The sequence below is a fragment of the Rhinolophus hipposideros genome (genome assembly GCF_964194185.1).
Source record: "Rhinolophus hipposideros genome assembly, chromosome: 3".
NCBI lineage: Eukaryota > Metazoa > Chordata > Mammalia > Chiroptera > Rhinolophidae > Rhinolophus > Rhinolophus hipposideros.
This window is the reverse complement of record NC_138049.1, coordinates 66427972-66450454: the sequence shown is the minus strand read 5'-3', so window position 1 is coordinate 66450454 and position 22483 is coordinate 66427972. Positions and strand designations below refer to the sequence as shown.

The 22483-nt window shown below is 35.6% G+C and overlaps 1 protein-coding gene across 11 annotated transcripts in view; it reads left to right on the top strand.

The window, feature by feature from the left end:
• Window positions 1–22483, top strand: part of LOC308493669 (cytochrome b5 reductase 4) — a 78008-nt gene that overhangs the window by 23173 nt on the left and 32352 nt on the right. For 7 of the 11 annotated variants that reach the window (XR_013992749.1, XR_013992751.1, XR_013992752.1 and 4 more), the window contains 4 exons: window positions 5131–5231; window positions 9377–9458; window positions 18842–18871; window positions 21992–22052. Coding sequence is in view for 6 of the 11 variants with exons in the window: in XM_081040166.1 (XP_080896292.1) it covers window positions 5131–5231; window positions 9377–9458; window positions 18842–18871; window positions 21992–22052 (274 nt within the window). In the remaining 5 variants the exon portion in view is untranslated. The remainder of the gene's footprint in view (window positions 1–5130; window positions 5232–9376; window positions 9459–18841; window positions 18872–21991; window positions 22053–22483) is intronic. The other 4 variants (XR_013992748.1, XR_013992750.1, XM_081040164.1 and 1 more) reach the window with 1 other exon arrangement.

Genomic DNA, 22483 nt, shown 5'->3' with positions numbered 1-22483 from the left:
ATAGCAGGAATTATCAAACAGTTTGGTTTTAAGATCTCTTTACTCTTTTAAAAATTATTCAAGGCCCCAAAGAGCATTTGTTTATGATGGGTCTATTGATGTTTACCTTTCAAAAATTAGCATTAAGAAATTTAAAGAATATTTTTAAATTAATTTAAAAGTAAAACATAAATTTACTGTACGTTCTCATACCTAAAACATATTTTTATGAAAAATAGCTACATTTTCCAAAACAAAAAATAGTGAGAAAAATGGCATTGTTTTACATTTTGGCAGATATTTTTAATGTAAGGCTTAATAGATGACAACCGTATTCTCATGTTACCTTCTTCATTTAATCTTATACACTCGTGAAAGAATGAGATTTTTTAAAAAGCAGATAGCATCTTACTATTACTATGAAAAAGTTTTGGTCTTGGACCACCCAAAAAGTCTTGAGCTCCCTCCAGAATGCCTGGATCATACTGTGAGACTTTGACTTACAAAATAGGACAAAGAAAAAATGAAAAATTATTAGTGAGTGTGTGGTCTGTACCATGGACGTGCAGTTCACTCCTAATTGGTGGGCTCTTTGGGTTCCAATATATGGTTACCTGACTTGAAAAATTGTGGGAGCCTCTCCACAATTGTGGGAGATAGATTAATAGGTACACAGTGTCACTTAAGTCTTACCTTGTACTGTCTCATGTAGAGCTGGGGTTGAGAATAAATTGGAGCATGCTGCAATCCAGTTGTGAGTTCGGTTATCTGAGATATGTGGTATGATTCAGGTTCTGTAGGTGGAAAAAGATGTTTCCTCTCAAGGGGGAGTTGGACTAAAAAAGAGCTCTGCAACTGGAACCTTCACACATTGCTGCTGAGAATGGAAAACAGTCTGGCAGTACCTCAAAAAGTTAAACATTGTACTGTTAAACATAAATTGCTATATGACCCAACAAATTCACTCCTAGGTATATACTCAAAAGAAATAAAAACGTATGTCCACACAAAATCATGTACATGAATGTTCATAGCAGCAGTATTTATAATAGCCAAAAGGTGGACACAATCTAAATGTCCATGAACTGATAAGTGAAAAAACAAAATAGGGCATATCCGTACATGGAATATTATGCAGCCACATAAAGAAGTGAAGTGCTGACACTTGCGCCAATGTGGATGAACCTTGAAAATATTACACTAAGTGAAAGAAGGCAGACTCAAAAGACCACGTGTTATATAATCCATTTATATGAAATACCCCAAATATGCATGTCTAAAGAAGCAGAAAGTACATTAGTGGTTCCCTAGGCTGGGGGATGGGAGAAATACTACCTAAAGAATGTTTCTGCATATTGTTAAATTGTAACATCTGTTATGGTCAGTGGCCCCTATATAGGGACCCACGATTCTTCCCATTATCAGTAACAAAAACTCTCTTTGAAGGGAGTTTCTGCCTTTTAAAGAATTAATGAGTCTCTTTTTCTGTTGTTTGTTTCCTTTTTAATACTTCTTAAGATCAGATAATGAGACCACTGTTACTAGTGTCTCTTTTGGCCTTGGCTTCTAGGAAGTTCAGACTACATTTAATCCTACACTGTTAGCTAGGTTAGGCAATTGGTGTATTTTTCTTTTCTTTTAAACGTTTTCGTGTAGGTTTTTAAAATTTTTACACACAAACTTAAATGTTTTATTGTAAGATGCCTGTGTTCTTTTATCAGTAGCAGTTGGGATTTAAATTACAACAAATATAAAAAGTACACATGAAAAACTAGAGTTAGCATTTGCTAAGGTGGAGAAGAGTTTTTCCTTTGTAAAACAGCAACATTAATTTTCAGGTATGTTGATCCTTGAAGCAAGCTTTTAAACAAGCAGTGAGCTCCTAGACACTGGTACTGTTCAAGCCGATGCTGGATGACGGTCTGTCCATAGATCCTGTAGAGAGAGATACATCCTGTTCTGAACGAGAGACCAGACTAGAAATTGCCTTTGCAGTTCTCCCAGGCTTAGGACTCTCATTCTGTGATTGAATTGGCAGTATTAGTATCTGACAATACAAAGCATTAAGTGGTCATTTTTAAAGTGGGTAATTTTTATTCTGAGAACAGATTTGACAGCTCAGAGTTCCAGACATACAACACAAAAGAGATAATTTAGTGGAAAATACTAGAACAGCCACGACCCAGTACATTGCCTAAAGACATATCAGTGTAGCTGTTCTGAGTGTGTGCTTTCATTTGCACTGCAGCTCTGCCAGGATGAATCAGCTATAAAATGCACCCCTGAATATTGCTAGGGCATTTAAACATGACGTATTTAAACATTAGAGTATTTGTTCCCCTATACTTGACAATATATACTTGAGATATATATGATTGACAAATAACATTATATAAGTTTAGGTGTACAACATTATGTATGTGTGTGTGTGAATACTGAAATTAAGTTGCTCTTCTTAACTGCACTCTGTCAATCCTTTTCTTATATCTACTCCTGGTTAGAGTTTAAAATACAAAACAAAACAAAGTATCAGCATAAAGGAGGAGATACATAGGTAGATAGATACAGACAGACAGACTCCCTGAATCCCCCTCAGCCCCTGAAGGTCACCCATATGAATGGTCTAAAAGCACCATTCATGATTGATGTTTCATGAATTTATTCTTGCCTGTTTTTGTTCTTAATGTCATTATTAGGACTTAGGTTTTGCAGAATTTAATAGCCTAGCATCAAATTGAGATTGTATCTGTGAATCCATAAGTACTATTTATTTATATTTAATGGACAATCAGTTGTGCAGATCTACCACACTTAAGCCATTTGAGCTATAGGAAAAAGTTAATTACGTCATTGCAATATTTAGAGAGTTGCAAAATTAGTTTCTAAAAACCAGGTGGTAAGAACTCATAGGAAGTGAAAAGGTTGCACATGAGAGATTGCTGTCTAAAAGCCAGATGTAGTATAAATAGAATACAATAAAGCATGAAGAAAAAGCATAAAGTTAGGTCCTGTGCATTTATTTTCTTCTGCTACATTCAGAAGTTCAAGTGTTAGTTGTTAGGAAATGTTTTTGAAAAGGAAAAAAGGGAGGAGATAAGCAGGAGGAAGAGAAGAGAAGAAAGAGCCACTGGACCGGAGGAAATGCACAAATTGTGTTTGGGGGCTGGGTTTAAGTCTCATCAGCAAATCATTAACACTTCTAAGTGTGATGGGTGGATCTAACGTTTCTTAGGCTGAGACACTAACAGTCCTAATTCCTCGTAGTAAGGCATTTTGTAAGTATTCCTTGTTTTGTCCATCTGAAAAGGATGGAAGTTATTTAGGTCCAGAGTGATCCTAGTCTTATCAGAAAGGAAAGGGAGATTAAGAAAGGATACCAGTTAATCTAAAGGGTTGAGAGGAAGCAGAGAATACATGTGGTACATTTCAGGCTTTATATGATGATCATTGATAGCTGTTAAAGCTGCCTGTTGATCTTTCTGCTGGTTGCTGAACTGCATGAATTTCCATCACAAGTTTAGATGAGCATGTGTTACAGATTTCTTGTTCTTGAGAGACTAGAGCTCTAGTCGAGGTTTGGTTGCAGAGACAGTTTGGAATTCTTTTGTTTGCAAGGGGGTTTTCTTTTAAAAAGCCTATTGGGAATAATTTTGACCCTAGTCATTATCTCTGACATTTGTGGTCTGTGGATTTTAGAGCATTAAACAATAGGTAAATTCTTTCTAAATTTGGTGGGGAAGGTGTATGGGAAGGAGAAAGAAAGAGACTCCTCCAGTTTTTTTTTTTGTTTTTTTTTTGGTGTGTTTTTTTTTCAGACTTAGAGGACTGCTGAAAGATTTTGTGAATTCTTTTCGTTGCCTAAATTGCCTTTGAGCAATTTTATAAAGAAATACTGACTGGTTGGTTATTTTCTAAAATTAAGTTGGTGGAAGAACTGCATGCAGTACTTTCTTGGGTCTGAAATCCAATTTTTCTTTCCTTCTAAGATTATTATGTAGGATGAACATTTTAAGTTATCTGAGGTTATATAAATTCATGGGAGTCATCACATAGAGAGAGATAGTCCGGGGTATAAGCAAAACAGTTCTTTCCATTGCACTCTTAAGGTGACTTTAGGACTGGATTTGTCCTCTTACCTAGTTTTCAAGTAAAGGATTAAAAGGCAACTCACTTCCTTGGGAAGGCTCTTCATTGACCTAGGCTCTCTTTGCCGTTCCCTATTCCTTTTTCTTAAAAAAGTGTAGTTAAATATGTGAATATGTTTCTTGGGAAGATAAAACAATTATTAAGATCTAAACAGTAATCTTTGTTCCTTGGACACCTTCAAGCTTAAAAGACGTGCGCTTGCTTTCACAGAGTATACCTGAGTGGCCCAGGTACGATTGATCAGCTTTTGCTGAGATGATCAGACGTGTGGATGAGAACTCAGTTCTTTTCCATCAGATTCTTCTAGCAGGGTGGTAGACGAGGATGGAATAGAAATACTACGAGAGGGAGAAGAAGAGGGAACTTTTAAAAATGACATACAGTGTCTTAATATTTTTTTGTGTTGGGAGGCAGTTCTCTACAGTCTTCCGTCTACCTGCACACTGTTTTTGTTCTGGATAATTTTTTCAGGGATGTTTGTATAGTGAACAACCTTGGATGATAGAACTAACGTCTCCTTCTAGAGCAAAGGACAGGTTTGCTTACTGGTCAGTATAATAAAGATAATGTCTCCCTTGAACAAAGCGCAGGCGTCCTCACTGCCCATTATAAAAGATTTGAGTTTCCCAAATGCCGAGTTTCTGTCCTGTCATGCAGCACATTGAGTGTACAGGTGTTATCTGGCCCTTTTCAAAAGGCTCTGTGGGAATTGGGCTGCAGGGAACTGATGCACATGCTGATATTCCAGCTGCTGCTACTGCTGTGAGCACTGAGCTGTCCTTTGTCTCTGACCTGGGGGTCGCATGTTTTCTTCCAAGACCCCTGATCCTGGCAGGCTAGCTGGTTAGCGTGCGTGTGTGGTGAAATCTCAGACCCTTTATATTCGTAATACTTCAACATCATAAATAGGATGTATTTGGAAAAATTTACTGGAACTTATATTTCTAGTTTGTACATTTTTTCAGAAGTTCATTTAGGAAATTATATCTCCTTGCTTTGCTATAGGGTTTGTTTACAACGTGAGCCCGTATATGGAGTATCATCCTGGTGGAGAAGACGAACTAATGAGAGCAGCAGGATCCGATGGTACTGACCTCTTTGATCAGGTAAGATGCGAAAGTCATCTGTTAGATACTGTTAGACGGAGCAGTGTGACGGTTGTAGAAGAAAGGAAAATAGTTGCGTACATTTCGGATGCGTTGGCTTGAATTTTGAAGTGTGGGAAGATGCTCATAAGTAACAACTGTTCATTTAATTTGCCTTTGAGTTAATTTACTAAAATTTTAGAGATGGTTTCAAATCTGTGTGTAGCAGTCTCCGCTTAATTGCCTGCTGCCTCCTCTGCCAGCAGTTGCTGACTCAGTTTTGATCCATTTTGATAATGATGATGATTAACTTATGGGAGGCAGTGGTGCTTAGAGGAAAGAAAGTCATTAAGCTTCTTTGCTCTTGGTCTTTCCCAGTTTGGGGATTGTTCTGTAATCAGCCTGTCTTGCTATATTAAATCTGCATGTCATGTAGAAAGTTAGGTGAGTAATGAATAGAAGACTTATTTTTCCTAGAGTGCTGGCAGAGATTCAGTATGTATGAGTATATGTCAAAAGACGTATTTAAATAAGTCACTTTTCCCCTTATACTCACTAAAAACAAACATTAGTTCTTATACTATTTAAAAGTTGCATAGAATATGTTAATTACTATCCATTGGCAGAGTTGTTATTTTGAAACAACAATCTCGAGGAGAATAGAAATTTTCCCTTGTCTCACATATGCTTTATTTTGTATTTTACTTGATAACTAAACATGTACTGGGTTTTTACCAGTTGAGATACCGGAATCAGATTGGGTTATTTTTAGCGTTGTCTTCTTAACAAATGTAATTTTGATTTCTGTTCCTCCTGCCTTGTCTATCATGTATTTTAGGATTTATATTTTTTACTAGGTTACTAGAAATATAATTTGTTTTATACTTAAATGTACTTAGATGCATCTGCTTGAATAACAGAATTCCATTTACTATTACTGGTCTTCCTGGGTTGGAGAAAAGTCATGTTTGCCCATTTGTCATGAAAGCGTTATCCTTGGAAGGTTCTTATTGCTGATTTAGGGCAAATTCCCATTGCAATTTGGTATTGGTTATTATTTAGAAAAGCAAGCCAAATAGAAAAGTTTGGGAATATTTGTCTGAAAACTGGTCTGCCACACTTTTGTATTTGCCTTATAACCTCTTGGTGCTATATATACTCTTCCACAAGAAGAATTTCCAACAAAATCTAGTTCATTTTATATTCTTCAGTGTTGTGAGGTTATATGGACCTTATTTTAAAAAGGTTGTCACAAGAGAAGTCACAAGAACTGCTGTATTGTTAAGTTTTTTACAAGTTTAAACAATATTTTAGTTACCATATTGCTGCATTTCCCTTGGCTTTAGTGAGACCAATGATGTTTATTTATGACTTACTTACCATAGAAGTAAACAACTTTATATCCTAGAAACTGTGGTGAAGGTTCTTGTATCTTTACATATTAAAGAATTTATTCATGCCTAGTATTTGAGTTGTACAAAGACTATTAAGTAATCTCTTTATTGTCAAATTTCTAGCTCTAGTTTTGATCCCACTCCTGACCTCTAATTTCCAAATGCCCGATGGACAGTTTGATAACCTGATGGCACTCCAACTCAGTGTGCCCTCAAATAATATCAACTCATCTTCCCTTTTTGTTCCCCTCCGTTTCCTGTTTCTGGTAATGGGCACTAGAAGCCACTTGAGTAACCTTTGGCTTCTCTCATTGCCGCATATCCAGGCACTGGGTAAATCCTATGATGCTGTCTTTAAACATTACACCTTTTTCTCTCTTCTCACTGCCTTAGATCAATTCATCACCACCTTCCCTAGCTCTGTTTGAATACTGTCCTGATGTTTTTACCTTCAGCACCAACTTAAGATAACATGACAGCTAGATTAATACAATAGTCCCTCTTTTGTTCTTTCACTTTCCACGGTTTGTTTCCCAGGATCAACTATGGTCCAAAATTATTAAATGGAAAATTCCAGAAATAAGCATGTCTTAAATTGTGTGTTGTTCTGGGTAGCGTGATGAAATCTTGCGCTGTCCCACTTCATCAAGCCCAGGATGTGAAATCATCCGGCGTGTCACCATACTTATGTTTCCTGCCTGTCGCTTAGTAGGGGTCTGGATTATCAGACTGACTGTTGTGGTATCACAGAGCTCGTGTCAGAGTCCCCCTTAATTTACTCAACAATGACCCCAAAGCACAAGAGTAGTGATGCTGGCCATTGAATATGCCAAAAAGCCACGAAGTGCTTCAATTAAATGGAAAGGTGAGTATAGTACAATAAGCTATTTTGAAAGAAAGAGAGACCATATTCACATAAGTTTTATTATAGCCTATTGTTATAATTGTTCTATTTTGTGTAGCTATTGTTGCTAATTTCTCACTGTGCCTAATGTATAAATTAAACTTTATCAGAAGTATGTATGTATGTATGGAAAAAACATAGTTTATATAGGGTTCTGTAGTCTCTGTGGTTTCAGGCATCCACTGGGGTTCCTGGTGCTTATCCCCTGCGGATAAGTGGGGACTACGGTATTCTTTTTTTTTAATTTAATTTTATTATTAATTTCAGGTGTACAAAACAACATAGTGATTGGGCATTTACACCCCTCACAGAGTGATAATCCCCTTGTGTCTACTCCCCCTCTGACACTGCACGTAACTGTCATCGTGCCATTGGCTGTGTTCCCTATGCTGTAGTTTACATCCCGTGGGGACTACTGTATTCTTAAAGACAGTCACCTTAGCACCTTGCTCTACAACTCTCAGGCTCATCATTGACAGTAAGATCAATTGAAAGTCATTATTTGTGGCCCTAAAAAGACTGTATCAAGATAAATATTCTCAACATGCCTGTTGCTTTGAGCAAACTGAAGTGCTTTGAGCAAATCACCAATTCCATGTTTGACAAACTTTTTCCTCCTTGAATATTTTTCTTCTTCATCTATCTGTTAACATTCTACCTAACTCCACAGCCACAGAGATGCTTTGCACATTAATGGATACTCTGTAAATATTTGGCAAATGAAATTTCAATTTGTATTAATAAATCAGTGTCCATTTACTATAATTACATACACTTTTTAATATGTTTTCTATTTTAATGTGTAGTTATTTGCTTAAGAACACACATTAAATTCTGATATCAGAATTATTTGACCTGATTATTTTAGTGATTATATAATATTTTATCAAATAATATATTATTCAATTTACAATTAGACATTTAGGTTGTTTCTAATATTTTGCTAATGTAAGTAGTGCTATGATGAGTATCCTGGTACCTGTATATTTGCATGTATGCAAATATTTTCTCAGGTAAATTTCTGAATTACTGAGGGCAAGAGCTGTATATTTCAAGGCTTTTAATGTATATTGAGAAAGTGCCCTTCAGAAAGATTGTTTACATTTAATTCCCACGAGCAACTCTGGCAACAAATAACTCTCAGTTGTTTTTCTTGCAGTGACAATCTCACTTTGTTCTTTTCAAAAAAATAACTATCAGGTATTCAAATCTGAATGACCAGCTTGTTTATAGGTCATTCTTTTTTCTTTTAAGCATAACCAGCCTTTCAAGAAAAAAAAAAGAAACTCAGTTCAGTTTGCAAATCAAACAATTGCAGAAGTGTTTTCAAAAACTTCCCAATTTGTCACACGGAATATAAAAAAGACCTGTACTCAAGGGTTGAGATTGAAGAAAATTAATATTTTCTACTTCACAAGGATATTCTTAAATGAAACCAAATCCCCACTCCCACTCCCTCATGGGTCTGGTGAAAAATATAATGATTGAAACCACTGCCTTAATTTGTGCTAACATGCAAGCAGTTTTACCCACCATTGCTTTTTCGACATCAGTGCAAATATCAACACAGTGAAAAAGGCAAATAAATTTTAGTATATTATGAAGCTGATGGAGATATTGTGGATATCTGAAAAGGTGTCAGGAACCTCCAGAGGTCTGTAGACAACACTTTGAGAATGTTGTTCTTAACAATCCCTATATAAGCTTCCTTTTTGTCGCTCTCTTGTTGGCTAATTGAATCTGCTTCTTCGTTTTTCAGAGCAGTGTAAAAATGTTTAGTTTTGCTCAGAGTAAAATTAGAGCCTCTCATGGAGTTAGTCTCATGGAGTTAGTCATGTTGATTTTCTGTCATTTATATCCCATACCAGGTTCATCGTTGGGTCAATTATGAATCCATGCTGAAAGAATGCCTGGTTGGCAAAATGGCCGTTAAACCTGCTATTCCTAAAGGTAAGTGGTGCCAGAGCTAAACTGACATTGATGTGTGACACACGAGTACTCTTTTTAAACTTGGATTTCAATACATAGATTTCAGTAAATCAATATATTGTTCTCATTTTCACTGGCCTCCTAGTCTAGCCACTGTAAAGGTTTTACTTTAGTTCTTCTTTAGAATAAAACAATGACTTTACTTTATTGAATGAATAAAACAATGATTTTACCTTAAATTTTTGACGTTTTGAGAGGTAGTTCATATTGTGAGGAATAAGCATTATGGGAGTGAAAGAACTTTATTTAGTTTTCATTAGTCTTTTGTTCTGCTGTTTAGATTAGCTAGAGCACTTGGTTAGAATTGAAATGTAGACTCGTTTTTTAGAATTTAATTTTTTGAATATGTAATATATTCACATGACTCAAAAATGAGAAAATATAAAAAGTCATACAGTGAGAATTTTTCTCCCAGCTATAGCTGCCATTTGTTTTAATCTTTCCATTCCTTGCTTCATCACCATGGAGAACACGTTTTCTGATTTTTAAACTACTTATAAAATGCAACCTATTACTTCCCCTTAACCTTCTACCCTGTGGCTCTACAATCTGCATGCTGTTGGAGATCATCTCTTTACCTCCTAAGCTCCTTTCAGAAGATTCAGAAGAGAACCCTTTGGAAACTTCAGATATGCAGTAAGAGTAACCGAAATACTTTGCTTATTAATCCTTTACTGTGGAAGGAATGTAGTCTTTTATTTTATTATTATTTTTTTTAGTAACTCCTGACTTTGATACCCAAATTAGGAATAAATTGACTTGTATAACCTGAGTCTTCTGTTTATTTAGTGCAAAGAGTTTGGTAACTCCAAGCCTTGTTACCAGAGGCCTCCATCAGCTGGATGGAAGTAGGACAGGCATACCTAGATTTGAACCTTAGTTCCATGACCTACTTACTCTGCGATTTTTGGGCCAGTTTCTGACTCTGAGCCTCCATTTTATAAACCTATGCAGTGATTCACAGAGCTAAGAATTAATTGACATGAGTATAAAGATCCTTGCACAGTGAGAATATTATTTATTTTTCTTCCTTTTGCTACAAAACTAATAAGAATTATGTGTATATACCAAAAGGAAACTAGTTTGAACTTTAGTGTCTGGAAATTCTTTCATACCGTTTACTTTTGTAAACCAATCCCTTTCTTCTCTTAATTGGGGCCTAAATTCACTGATTCACTGCCAGCAGGAGATATGATCTTAACTAAAATATTTTAAATGACTGATTTTACCTCATTTTGAATATATCTTATTTATACAGTCTGTTACTGAAGGTTTTGTGTTCTACTGAATGTTACCCTGAATTATATTCAGGGTAATCAGAAAATATACTATGCTCCTTAGGTTTCTGTTCCATAGGAATATGAAATTAATAAAAAGGACTTTTCCTTCCTCCTCAGAAATGAAAGACAGATAATCCTCAGAATGCTTCACCAAATACAATAAAACACCATTTAAAATGAGCAGATTAGTTCACAAGGAAATTCCCTGATGTCCAAAAGAAGGGTAGTTAGAAGCAGCAATCCAGAGTGGTAAGCTAGCTCTGAAGCCTCTGTTTCTAGCACTTAATCACAAGACACGTCTTAGAACCACACGAGAATTTTAATAGTCACACAGAGGATAGAAGACAAGATCTTGGGTCTATAAAGGCAGGGAGTTGGAACTGAGATCCGTGCCATGGCTTGGCCTCTTGACAGTCTCTGTGATCAGTGAAATGGGAAGGCTTGAAAACAATCTGTCCAACAGCAAAGGGAATGTCAGGATATCTTGTATGCCTTGACCTTGTTTATGAGGTGATGGGGGAGAGGAAAGTGAATTTCCTCTTGAGATTTTGTAACCATAACCCTGCCTACATAAGAGTTGGGAATTTAAATATCTACCACCTATGTGGTCTCAGAAACCTCAAACCAAGAAATAAAATCATCTCTCCTTACTGGTTTCGCAGGTTGCTTGGCAGATGTATGTACAAATTTTTAATGGTTTTAACCTAAAACCCTCAAAATTCCAACCTGTGCACATCAATTATTTGTGCACAATAAAATATTAGACAACACATGAGGAAACAAGTCAGCAGAAACGAGCAGAATTTTACCCCTGGGACTTCATTATTCATATACAGAATAAAAATAATTGTGTCTGAATGTCTAGGAAGATAAGAATGAATTGTAACGTGAGTGAAAAATGAGACTGCTAAAAATAATTATGTGGAATTGGGAAGAAAAAAACCAGAACTTCTAGCAATGAAAAATAGAGCTGGTGAAATTAAAAAGTACATAGCATGAATAGTCAAAGAGTTTAGACATAGTAGAAGAGTTCAGTGACCTGCAAGATGGAGCAGCAGAAATTACACAGAATGTGGTACAAGAAACAAAAGGATAAGAAAATACACAATAGACATGGAGGACAGAGTAATTAGATCTAACACTTGTGATCATTTCTAGAAGGAAGTAGTGAGAATGAAGAAGAAGTAACATCTGAAGGGATAATGGCTGAGAATTTTCCAGAATTGACAAGTCACAAATCCTCAAACCCAGCAAGTTCAGCAAATCCCAAGCAAGATAAATAAAGAAAAATTCCACACAGACTCTGTCATGAAATTGCAGAACACCAAAGACAATGAGAAGATATGAAAAACAGCCAGAGAAAGAGACAGATTTACTAACAAACCAGTGATTAGTAAATTGACAGCTAGTGTAATTTACTAGCTGTTACAGTTAATTTGCCAGAACAAAATAGAACCCAGAAAACAATAGAACAGTATCATGAAAATGCTGAGAGAAAAAGACTGACAACCTAAAATCATTCAGTAATAAGGATAAAATAAAGGTAGCAAGGACTGGAAAAACAAAACACCCCCCCCCCCCAAAAAAAAACCACACCCATGAAACCAAAATCAGAAAGGTTGAGGAAACTGAGGATTTCTAACTAAATCCTAATTGTAAAGAACTAAACTGTAATGAGTAGTGCTTCTCTTCATCTGGTTCAGAGGAGTGCAAGCACATTTTTAATCCAGAGTGAGATATGGACTCTGAGATACTATGCATTCACAAATTAAAAGCTTCCTTTTGAACACTGTCTCTAGCCCTGATACTGATTAGTGAGGCAGCATGATCTGTAGAAAAAGCAGTTTCATAGAGATGATTTGGCTTCAAACCTTATTTCTGCCACTCAAAAGCTGTTATGTTCTGCATCAGTTAACAGATCTGAGTGTTTTTACCTTAGCAGTAAAATGGGGTTTAAGAATGAAACATTCTGATGTCATTGAGAGGATTAAATAATGTTTGCTCACCACCTGTTGTATGAGAAGCAGCAGATGGTGGCGGGTAGAGTGGTTGTTGCTGTGGTCCTTCCCTTTACCCCTCCGCTCCTACAGTACTGAGGCTCCTTGCATTTGCTATTCCTTTCTGTATCCTCACAACTGTCAGGTATAAACCAGCATGTAATAATTTGTTTTACCACAACAGATGGTTCGGTTTCTGTGAAAAATAAAGTATTATTTTTGACAGAACACCTGACAGTGGAGTTGTGAATCTGCATTCCACTGTAAAGCCTTTTTGGATTAAAAGTGTTCCGCTAGGATGAGGCCAGTAGCAGGTAGTGATACGCGGTAACTTGTAAGGCATTAGGAAGCAAAGACAAGAATTTTACAAATTAGAAAAGCCTTGATTGCAAGGAAATGGATCAGGTTTTTGTAAGTGTAGAGACTTAAAATCTAGCAGGATACATTCTGAACTCCAGGCTAACCAGAATGAATAGAGTATATAAAAGGGACAAAGAAACTAATAAAAAGGATTTAACGTGTCAGAAATAAGGAATGCCCCTGATAAGTAAGGTGAAGTGTTGTTTTAACAGTATGGCTATACCTTGATCTTGTAGCAGGGATTGATCATTGAACTCTGCTGGCCTGAGACTTATGGATAGAGACTATTACCGTATTTCCCCGAAAATAAGACCTTGCAGGACAATCAGTTCTAATGCATCTTTTGGAGCAAAGATTAATATAAGACCCGGTTATATTATATTACATTATCATATCATATCAAATCATATCATATCATATCATATCAAAGACCCGGTCTTATACTGTAGTAAAATAATAATTAATTTTTGCTCCGAAAGACGCATTAGAGCTGATAGTCGGATTAGGTCTTAGTTTTGGGGAAACACGGTAGATGGGGTAACTGTGTAATTGTCCAAACTGGGGCAGTTTTGAGAATGAAAGAGGGTTCTATTAGTAATTATGCTAATAGAGGGTAAACTGTGATCCTGACAAACCTGGGCATGTGTTTACTCTACAATTAGAATTTCCATATGAAATGGGACCAGAGGATGAAAACAGATGAAGTGGGAATAGTAGGTAGAGATTGTTGCTGACATGAAGATATGCAGCGTCTGGGCAGCAGATATACTGAATCTTACACATGGGCTTCTTTCAATACCTGATCCCTGATACCATCTTGTAGGTGGGGGTGACCTGCCTGGCAATAGTGCATGGGGATCCAGAGTTGGCATTTTGTGGGTATCCCACAGTTGAGCAGTTTTGGGAGGACATTTTTTAATTTATCTGGTAGTTTCTAATGTAACAGTATGAAATGCCTGTATAGCTAGGAAGAAATCAGCAAAGCTGACTGAATGTACTGAATGTAAAACAATACTAGTGGATCTTTGTCAAGTAAAGAATCAGTATGATTTTTATAAACCTTTGTTTAAAAAGAATTATGGTTAGTATCGTGCTTTAGAAGGATATCAATAGTGAATAAAAGGAGAAGCTTTGAAAAGAGAAGTGTTAGTTGCTCTTAATGACATGGAACTAACATGTTAGTTACATGGAGCACTACATTCTATGGCAAAGATGAAGTGTTCTTACTCTTTGCCCTTTTTCTAGTCTTTTTCTGTCGTTGTGGTAGCCAGTAGCCACACGTGGCTATTGAGCACTGGAAATGTGCCTAGTCCAAATTGAGATGTGCTACAAGTATAAAATATACACGGCATTTTTAGACTTAGTATGAAAAAAGAATAAAGTATTGCATAATTTTTATACTGATTGCATATTGTCATAATCTGGATATGCTGTGTTAAGTTCAGATATATTAAAATTAATTTAATGTGTTTCTTTTTACTTTGCTAACATAGTTATTAGAAAATAAGAAATTGTGCTTGTGGCTTACATTGTATTTTTTTTGGACAGTGCTATTCTAGACCGTAAGTGTACTTTAAAAAATTTAACCTAGGTCATATTTTTTAAATGTCATATTTTCCAGTGGCATAATGTACTCTCAGTAATGTTTCGTCTTAATTTCTCGTTTCTTTATCATGATTTCTAATACTTTACGTTTTTAGTTTTCACGCCTACTCTCTCAAGCAGTTAATGACTATAAATCACGTAGAACCATAGATCAATAGAATAGTTAGCGGTGGAAGAGGGATTTACAGCTGTCCTGGCACCCTCAGTTTAAAAGTGAGGATACTGAGGCTTGTAGACTCACACACCTCACTGAAGGCTATCATTACTTAAGTGGAGAAGCTACCACTTTAATCCTGTGTGCTTTCTTTTGTAAGAGAAAGAATCACCTCATCAAAGTTACTAACAGTTTTAGATGTGCCAAAGAATTAAGACAAATCCCACACTCATTTTCCCCTATTATTTTAATAGCTCACTTCAGGGTTTTCGCTTTGTGGCTACCATGAGTCCTATATGCCATTTTCCCATGGTACATTTATTATAAATAATGGGATAATATTGATACAATATTATTGGCTAACTGGAAGTCCATACATTGTTTAAATATTCTTAATTTTACATAATACCTTTTCAGGATCCCATCCAGAATACCACATTACTTTTGCATAATTTATTTTCCTTTGGCATAAGCCATGGTTTTTAACCATGGTTGATTATTTTTCCCAGGGGACATTTGGCAATGTCTGGAGACATTTTCGTTGCCAGAACTAAGCTAAATTCTGCTGGCCTTCTAGTGGGTAGAGGAGAGATGAGGTATGCTGCTAAGTATCCCTCAATGCACTGGGTAGGTTCCCACAACAAAGAATTCTCCAGTCCAGAATGTTAATAATGCTGAAGTGGAGAAACCCTTATGTATAAATTAGTTTTGTGTTCTTAAAAATAATGGCATTGGTGGCACATGGGTGGGAAGCAGGTATGTAGACGAGAGAACTATCCAGCTGCCAGCTGGACGTTCAGCTTCTGGAGAGGCAGTTTCCTCGTTGGTAAACTGGGGACAATTCAGAACTCAAGTGGGTGGGTAAAACACAGGCTCAGAGGCTAACTGATATCCTTACCAGAAGCAAGACAGTTACTAGTGCGGAGGAAGGGGCAGGATGTCAGGATGAAGTGGACTTGACTAGATGAGCAAATTTGCTATCTCCGTCGGGTAGCCTAAATTTGCTTTTGCTGCTGTACGATCTGTTTGAGTGATGCCTGCCAGATAGATAGAAGGGAAAGGTCATTAAAAATGGAGGATGAGAAGTCCCTGGTCAGGGGTCAGAAACAAACATGAACAGGAAATGTGTCCTGCTGTTTGGGTATGACTGACCAATGTTTGGTTTAGGTTAGTGTGTGTTTTGTTTTCAGAGAAGATGATTTTTGAACATGTGTGTATTTGTATGCAGGTGATTCGAAATAAGAAGTGATTAATCCCTCAGGGGGTAGGACAAGAATGGAAAATAACTGATAAGTTGGAGAAGTGAATCAAAAATGACAAGTATCACCTACATAGAGAGAAAATGTAAACTTCTGAAAATACAGTTTATGCTATGATTAAATGAATAATGGGGTGGGGGGGAACTGACCAGGAGAAAGTATGTATGTACTCTGGTACTTTTAAAACTTTTTAATCCTGGATTTTTTCAGAGTATGTATTTGAACTATTAAATCTTTATTTTAATTCTGCTGGTAAACTGCTTCTAGGATAAGGAGTAATACTGGGCCTTGAAGTTTGAGAGATGTGTAACATCTAAAGATGATTTAGACAATGATTAAAAAGATGAATAGAGGAAAGTAAGAAGTAAACATAGTTTAGAACAAGTAATGCATTCACATGATTCAAGAATGAGAAGTGCCCCTGTCATAACTGTCTCCCACCACCCTTTTCCCCTCCCTTGTATAGCATGAAGGTAACCATCTTACTGCTTTTATTGTGAATCCTTCCAAATTATCTTTATGCATGTATAAGCAAACTGAATGTATATTCGTATTTTCCTAACACTTTATCCAAATGTTTTTTTATTATGTCAGGATTCCCATTAAGATAATGCTCAACAGATATTTATTTTAAAAAATGAGCATACTAGTAAACCAAGATTTTCTTATTTTCTTTATCCTCAGGAATCTTCCTGTGGCTCCACTTCCTGTGGTAAACTAGATTGGAGTTACAATTAAAAATCCTCACCCAGCCCTCTTTCCAAAGAAGAGTAGAATGCTCATAAGTCACAGCACTAGCCATCTAAATGACACTGACCTTTCCAGAAAGCAGAGATTCTAATCAGAGTAATGCAGTTCAAACATTATGAGAAAAGATAAATTTTCTTGGTTGTGGAGCCAACCAAATGATGGAATTAGTTATCAAGATAGAATATTAGATTTCTTGTGAGAGAGGAAGGTATCTCATGTGACTAAAAGGATTTAGATGTAAATATCTTTAATAGCAAAGCATAATCTATTTCTATGACTCAGGTTTTGAAAAGAGTTACAAAAATAGACTAACAGAGTTTTTAAAGGCAATTTAAATAGTTTTAGTAGTTCTTGTCCTACTGGTACTTCTTGTATTAAAAAAAAGACTCAGGGAAATATTAATTTAGCAGGATCTAGAAAGTTCTGACAGGTTCAGATCAGTTCACATCAGGCAGGAAATAAATACGTCCATGTATGTTTCCCTAGAAACTAATTACCTGGGGGCAGTTTTTCAAAATCTGTGAGCCTTTTAAATAAAAAATTGTTTTACATGATGGATGAGATTCATCAAACTGCCAGCTATGAGGTACACTGAAAATAGATTTAATTTACTTTTGTTACTGTGACTTTGCTGTTTGTTCTAAGTTAAAACAAATAATCATAACTGCTGTAGCAAAGAGATGAAACTGAATGAATGAGCGTAAGTGATGAATCAGGAACATCAGTAATCCCTTGCAAATTGTAATGACTAGATTTTTATCTGGCATTTGATAAACATAGCTCGTTTTGAGGTGTAACTTAAATGGTTTTTAGGTCTTTTGTGTTTTCAAGAAATATTAACTCTAACAATAGCATCCTGAGAAATATGGTGCTAAGTTTCAGAGGGAGGAGATGAAGTCTAATCCTGGCTTCCTGCTCAAGAGCTGTGGATTTCATTCAAGTCCTTGACCTCTGATTTTTTGAAGTAAATGAGGGGATTATATGATAATTTGCTATATGTTGTTAAGATCTCTTTCAGCTATGAAATTATTTAGGTAAAATGGGGAAGATACAAAGGATGGTCATCTGGCCTCCTTAATCATAATCATTTTATGACAAGTGAGTGAAATGGAGGTAATTCTGGGCTCTCTGGTTGATTGAAAAATCAAGCAAAAAATATGAAAGCTTTGATTTGTTTCTTTTTCTATAAAACAAGGTGATGTCACATTAATAAGTAATGTGTTTCAGTTTACTACTTGGATGTTTTGTGTTAGCTTGTGATTCAATTTTTTTTTTTTTTAAATCTGACAACTTGCTGAGGGTTTTATTTGGACCATACATAGTATGGAACTTGTGATCAAGATATGGTAGAGATTTGTGAGTTGGCTGCCATCCTGAAAGAAAAGGCCTGTTAAATTTTTTCTGGATTGTAACACTAATAATTGCATTGTAAATACATGTGAAAGTCTTAACATATTTTCAGCATTTTGGCCGTTTAGTTTTTGGAATAACAACAATGAATTTTAAGTACTGACTTAGATAAAAGCGAAAGATAAGGTGTCTTTCTTTGGGTTGTTAATATATATGTTTCATTGATAAAATGTAATGTAATAAATTCTAGTTAATTTTGACTAATTTAGACTATGATAACCTGGACAAAACTTGGGTTTTTATATATTTTTTAAAGAAATTAACCAAGATATTAGGAAAAAAATAACCAAAGGAGAAAAAAGTGCAGTGAAATGGGAGACAAACTCCAGAGAGATGGTCTGGCAATCTTCAGCAAGAAACTTACTATCTACATGGGCCATCTACTTACTAGCCTTATTTCTCTCCTCTGGGCTTGGAAGAAAGCCCATCAAGAAAGAAGGGCTGATACCTTTAAATCAATAATATATACTGATATTCTCTTTGACATTATAATGTTCTTACCTGACTTTTTTTCTAAATCACTGTACAGACTATCATGAGGAAAAGAAAGTCTTAAACGGTAAGTTGTATAAGTGTATAGTAAAAAAAATGAATCACACTCACATGATTATATAAAATATTACTTCACAGAATTCTATGGGATATTTAGACAATGTCTTTACTTGCCCAAACTTAAAGGATTGGACAGAACTTTATAGACGCCATATTCCAGCCATTACTCTTAATAGTAGTCCCTTCTGCGACATCCCTCAACATGTATTCATCTGTCCTTGGCTTGAAGACCTGCAGTCATTAGGAAGCAAGACCGAAAAAGTCACCTCCCTCCAGCATATGAGCTCACCTCCAGTGTTTCCATACAGATACTGGGTAGCCTATTAATGTACTCTTCTCTGGGCTCAGCAGCTCTGGCTTCTACAGCCATTCAGTGTGACCTAGAATTATGACCAACACTCCGCTACCCCTCAAAAAGGTGTGGTACTCAGTAGTGACTCTTAGGAAATGCATGGGACTACTCTGACTGAACTGTACTAATGTGTGTTTAGAAATAGGGTTTTTTTCCTCTGTAAAGAATGTTATAGAAATTCAGTTAACAAGCTAGATTGTCAGATGAGTTACCTTCTTTTAGCTAGAGAAAATGGTCTGTGTGTAGACTAATTTGTGCAGTGTGTGATGTAACACCTGAAGTTGCTGGTCTGATAATATAACACTGTATAAATCATAAATGAGGGACTGATCTTCGATTTCATGTGATGACTGGCTCTTCTGTGATACTAGACAAAACACTTTCAGTTAAAGACTAATTACTGAGGGACTGGGAATCATCTTTTCCACCACATGTAGGTTCTAGGACCTTTACTTTCCTGTTGCCCTGCTTTGGGTGAACTATATTTAATGTCTCAGTCAAAAGTGGCATTAAGAATGGAATATAGCATTCCACAAGTGGTCTGGTTACAGTTACCTCTTAAGACCTTAGATCTTCTAAGATTGTAATAAATACATTTATATTTATTAGCTTCTTCTCATATTTGGCTTGTTTAATTAAGTCTATTTGGTAAGTCTGTGTATTTGCAGATGTGATCTGCCTGCCTTCTATGTCATTATTCACACACATGTTTAAAATGCTGAATGGAATAGACTACTATAGTATTCCACTAGAGTCCTGATCCCTTCAAATTGGTATCAGTCTATCAGTCAGCATTTTTGGGAGAGAGAATGTACATTCAGTCCATCTTACTTTACCTAATTATTCTTCCCCACCCTACATTCATCCCAGATTTATTCAACTTATCCTGAAGGATATTATATGAAAGGTATTGTTATGTTTTGTTTGGTTATGGCATTATTCTCTTCTAATAAGTTATATTTGTATAGTACTGTATAGCTTTTTTAGAATGTTTGGAAATTGTCGCTTTGCTCTCTCATGAGATATGAGATTGCAGGATAGATTTCTTTACTAGTTTGAATTTGAGAAAGAGGAAACAGTGGCTTTCATAAAATCACAGTGCTGACACTGAGCTCAAATCCAGATTTCCTGGTCCTAATCAGGTTATAAAAGATCAAAACTGACTAACAACTTATGAATTCTGTTGATAGCTGTTTCTTATAGAATATTTTAGATTGTGATGTGTTGGGTTTTTTTTTCATTAATATAAGAGGCCTCCAAAATACAAATGACATTAATTTTAATAAAATATCTTTCAATTCTTCTTAGGTAATTTAATAACATTATTTTTCTTGTTTTTTTTGTCATTTTACAAAAAATACATTTTAATTATAGTCTTTTGTTATATAATACCTGTAGTTTTATGATAGATCGTTCTTGTTTAGGCTCACTACTGATTACTTCATAACTTTGGCCTTGTTATATCACGTCTCAGAGATTTCTGTTGTTTATCTGAAAATTAATTGTATTCTGAAGTTACATGGTAAGAGATGGACACCAAGTAAGGCCTGAGCTCAGGGCTCACAATCCCCACCCCCCACCCCAAATATGGCTGTTTGATATCTTATAGTTGCACTTAAGCTTGTGTTTAAACATAAAATTCTGTGGCTAAAAAGAAACTTGAAAACTTCTAAACTAGCTTATCTTAAAGGTGCCTCCCAACTCTAACTTTATGTAATTAATTACTGCGACTTATTATAGTATTGAGAATTTCAAGACTCATGAGAGACTAAAAGTTAAATTTCTTTTTCCTACACAGTTTGAAAAATAGTAATATAATTGATGCAGTGATTTTCCAGTCTTTTAGCAGTGGTATTCTTTCTCCCAAACAAAATTTTATAGCTACAAACGGTGCATTTCTTTTGTGGGAGGAAAATATTTAATGTTTATCAAATCTCCCAAGTTCTTCCATTTCTTAGAGTTTTCTAATACAAATTGAAAACCATAGCTATAGTCAGCCTTTAGAACGTTTTGTTGATGTCTGCCCACAAGAATAACTAAAAAAGACAATACCATGTGTCAGTGAGGTTGTGGAGCAACTGGAACTTTCACACACTTCTGGTGAAAAGTGTAAATTGGTACCGCCACTTTGGAAAACTGTTTAACAGTATCTGCTAGAGTGAAACATATACACATGCTCTGTACTTACCAGAAATTCAGATACATGTTCTTTAAGAATGAACATGTATATGTACAAGAATATTTACAAAAGCACTATACATAATAGCTGAAAACTGCCCAAGTGTCCATTAAAGGATAATGAATAAATTATAGTATATTCATACAATGTAATACTACTCAGAAATAAAAAGGAACAAACTATTGATGTGTTCAGCAGCATGGATAAAATCTCAGAAAGCTACAGGTTTGATTTACTGCTTACTGTCAATCATGACATAAGGACTGTACTGTCTATAATGCTGGCCAAGAAAATTCAGAACAATAGAGAACATATCTTATGACTCCATATTTATAAAGGTCCAATACAGGCCATAAACTAATCACAATGTTCAAAGTCAAAATAGTGGTTACCTGTGCAGGAGGGGTGGTAATTGGAAGGGAGACCAAGGAGGGTGCTGGCTACGAGGGTATGTTGTACTTTAGGAAGATTCATTGAATAGTACGTCTGTGATCTGTGTCCTTTTATAATGTTTCGGTAAGAAGTTTACTGAAAAGAAAAAAGAAAGAAAAATGCTACATCGATGAACTGTGGCTGTTTTGTTTTTCTTTGTGAAGGCATGCTTCCCAAGAGCCACGTGACAGATACCGGTGCCAGAGAAGGTCCTATTTCTCCAAGGTATGCATTCTTGTTTTATTTGTTTAAAGCCAAATCAGTTCTACACCAAAATTCACACACTAAAAAAAAATAATAATAATAAAACAGCTCTGGGTTTGATTTATTGCTTAGTATATTAATCATGCTTCTTTGACACAAGAACTGTGGCACTTCATTTATTATATATTGGAGAATTAACTGCTCTGTAAACGTGAATTTTTAATGTAACTGAAGTTAGATCATTTTAAACACCAAAACCTTTAAAAAAACTATCAAAAATATTTTTTCTGATTATACAATATACATTCATGGTAGAAAACTTGGACAATGCAGAGAAATACAGAAGCAAGTGGTAAAAATCAGTTGTAATCCCATCAACTCTAGATATGTACTCTTAATATTTGGTTTATTTCGCCCAGTTTTATTCACATGCCTATTTCCATATTATTCTC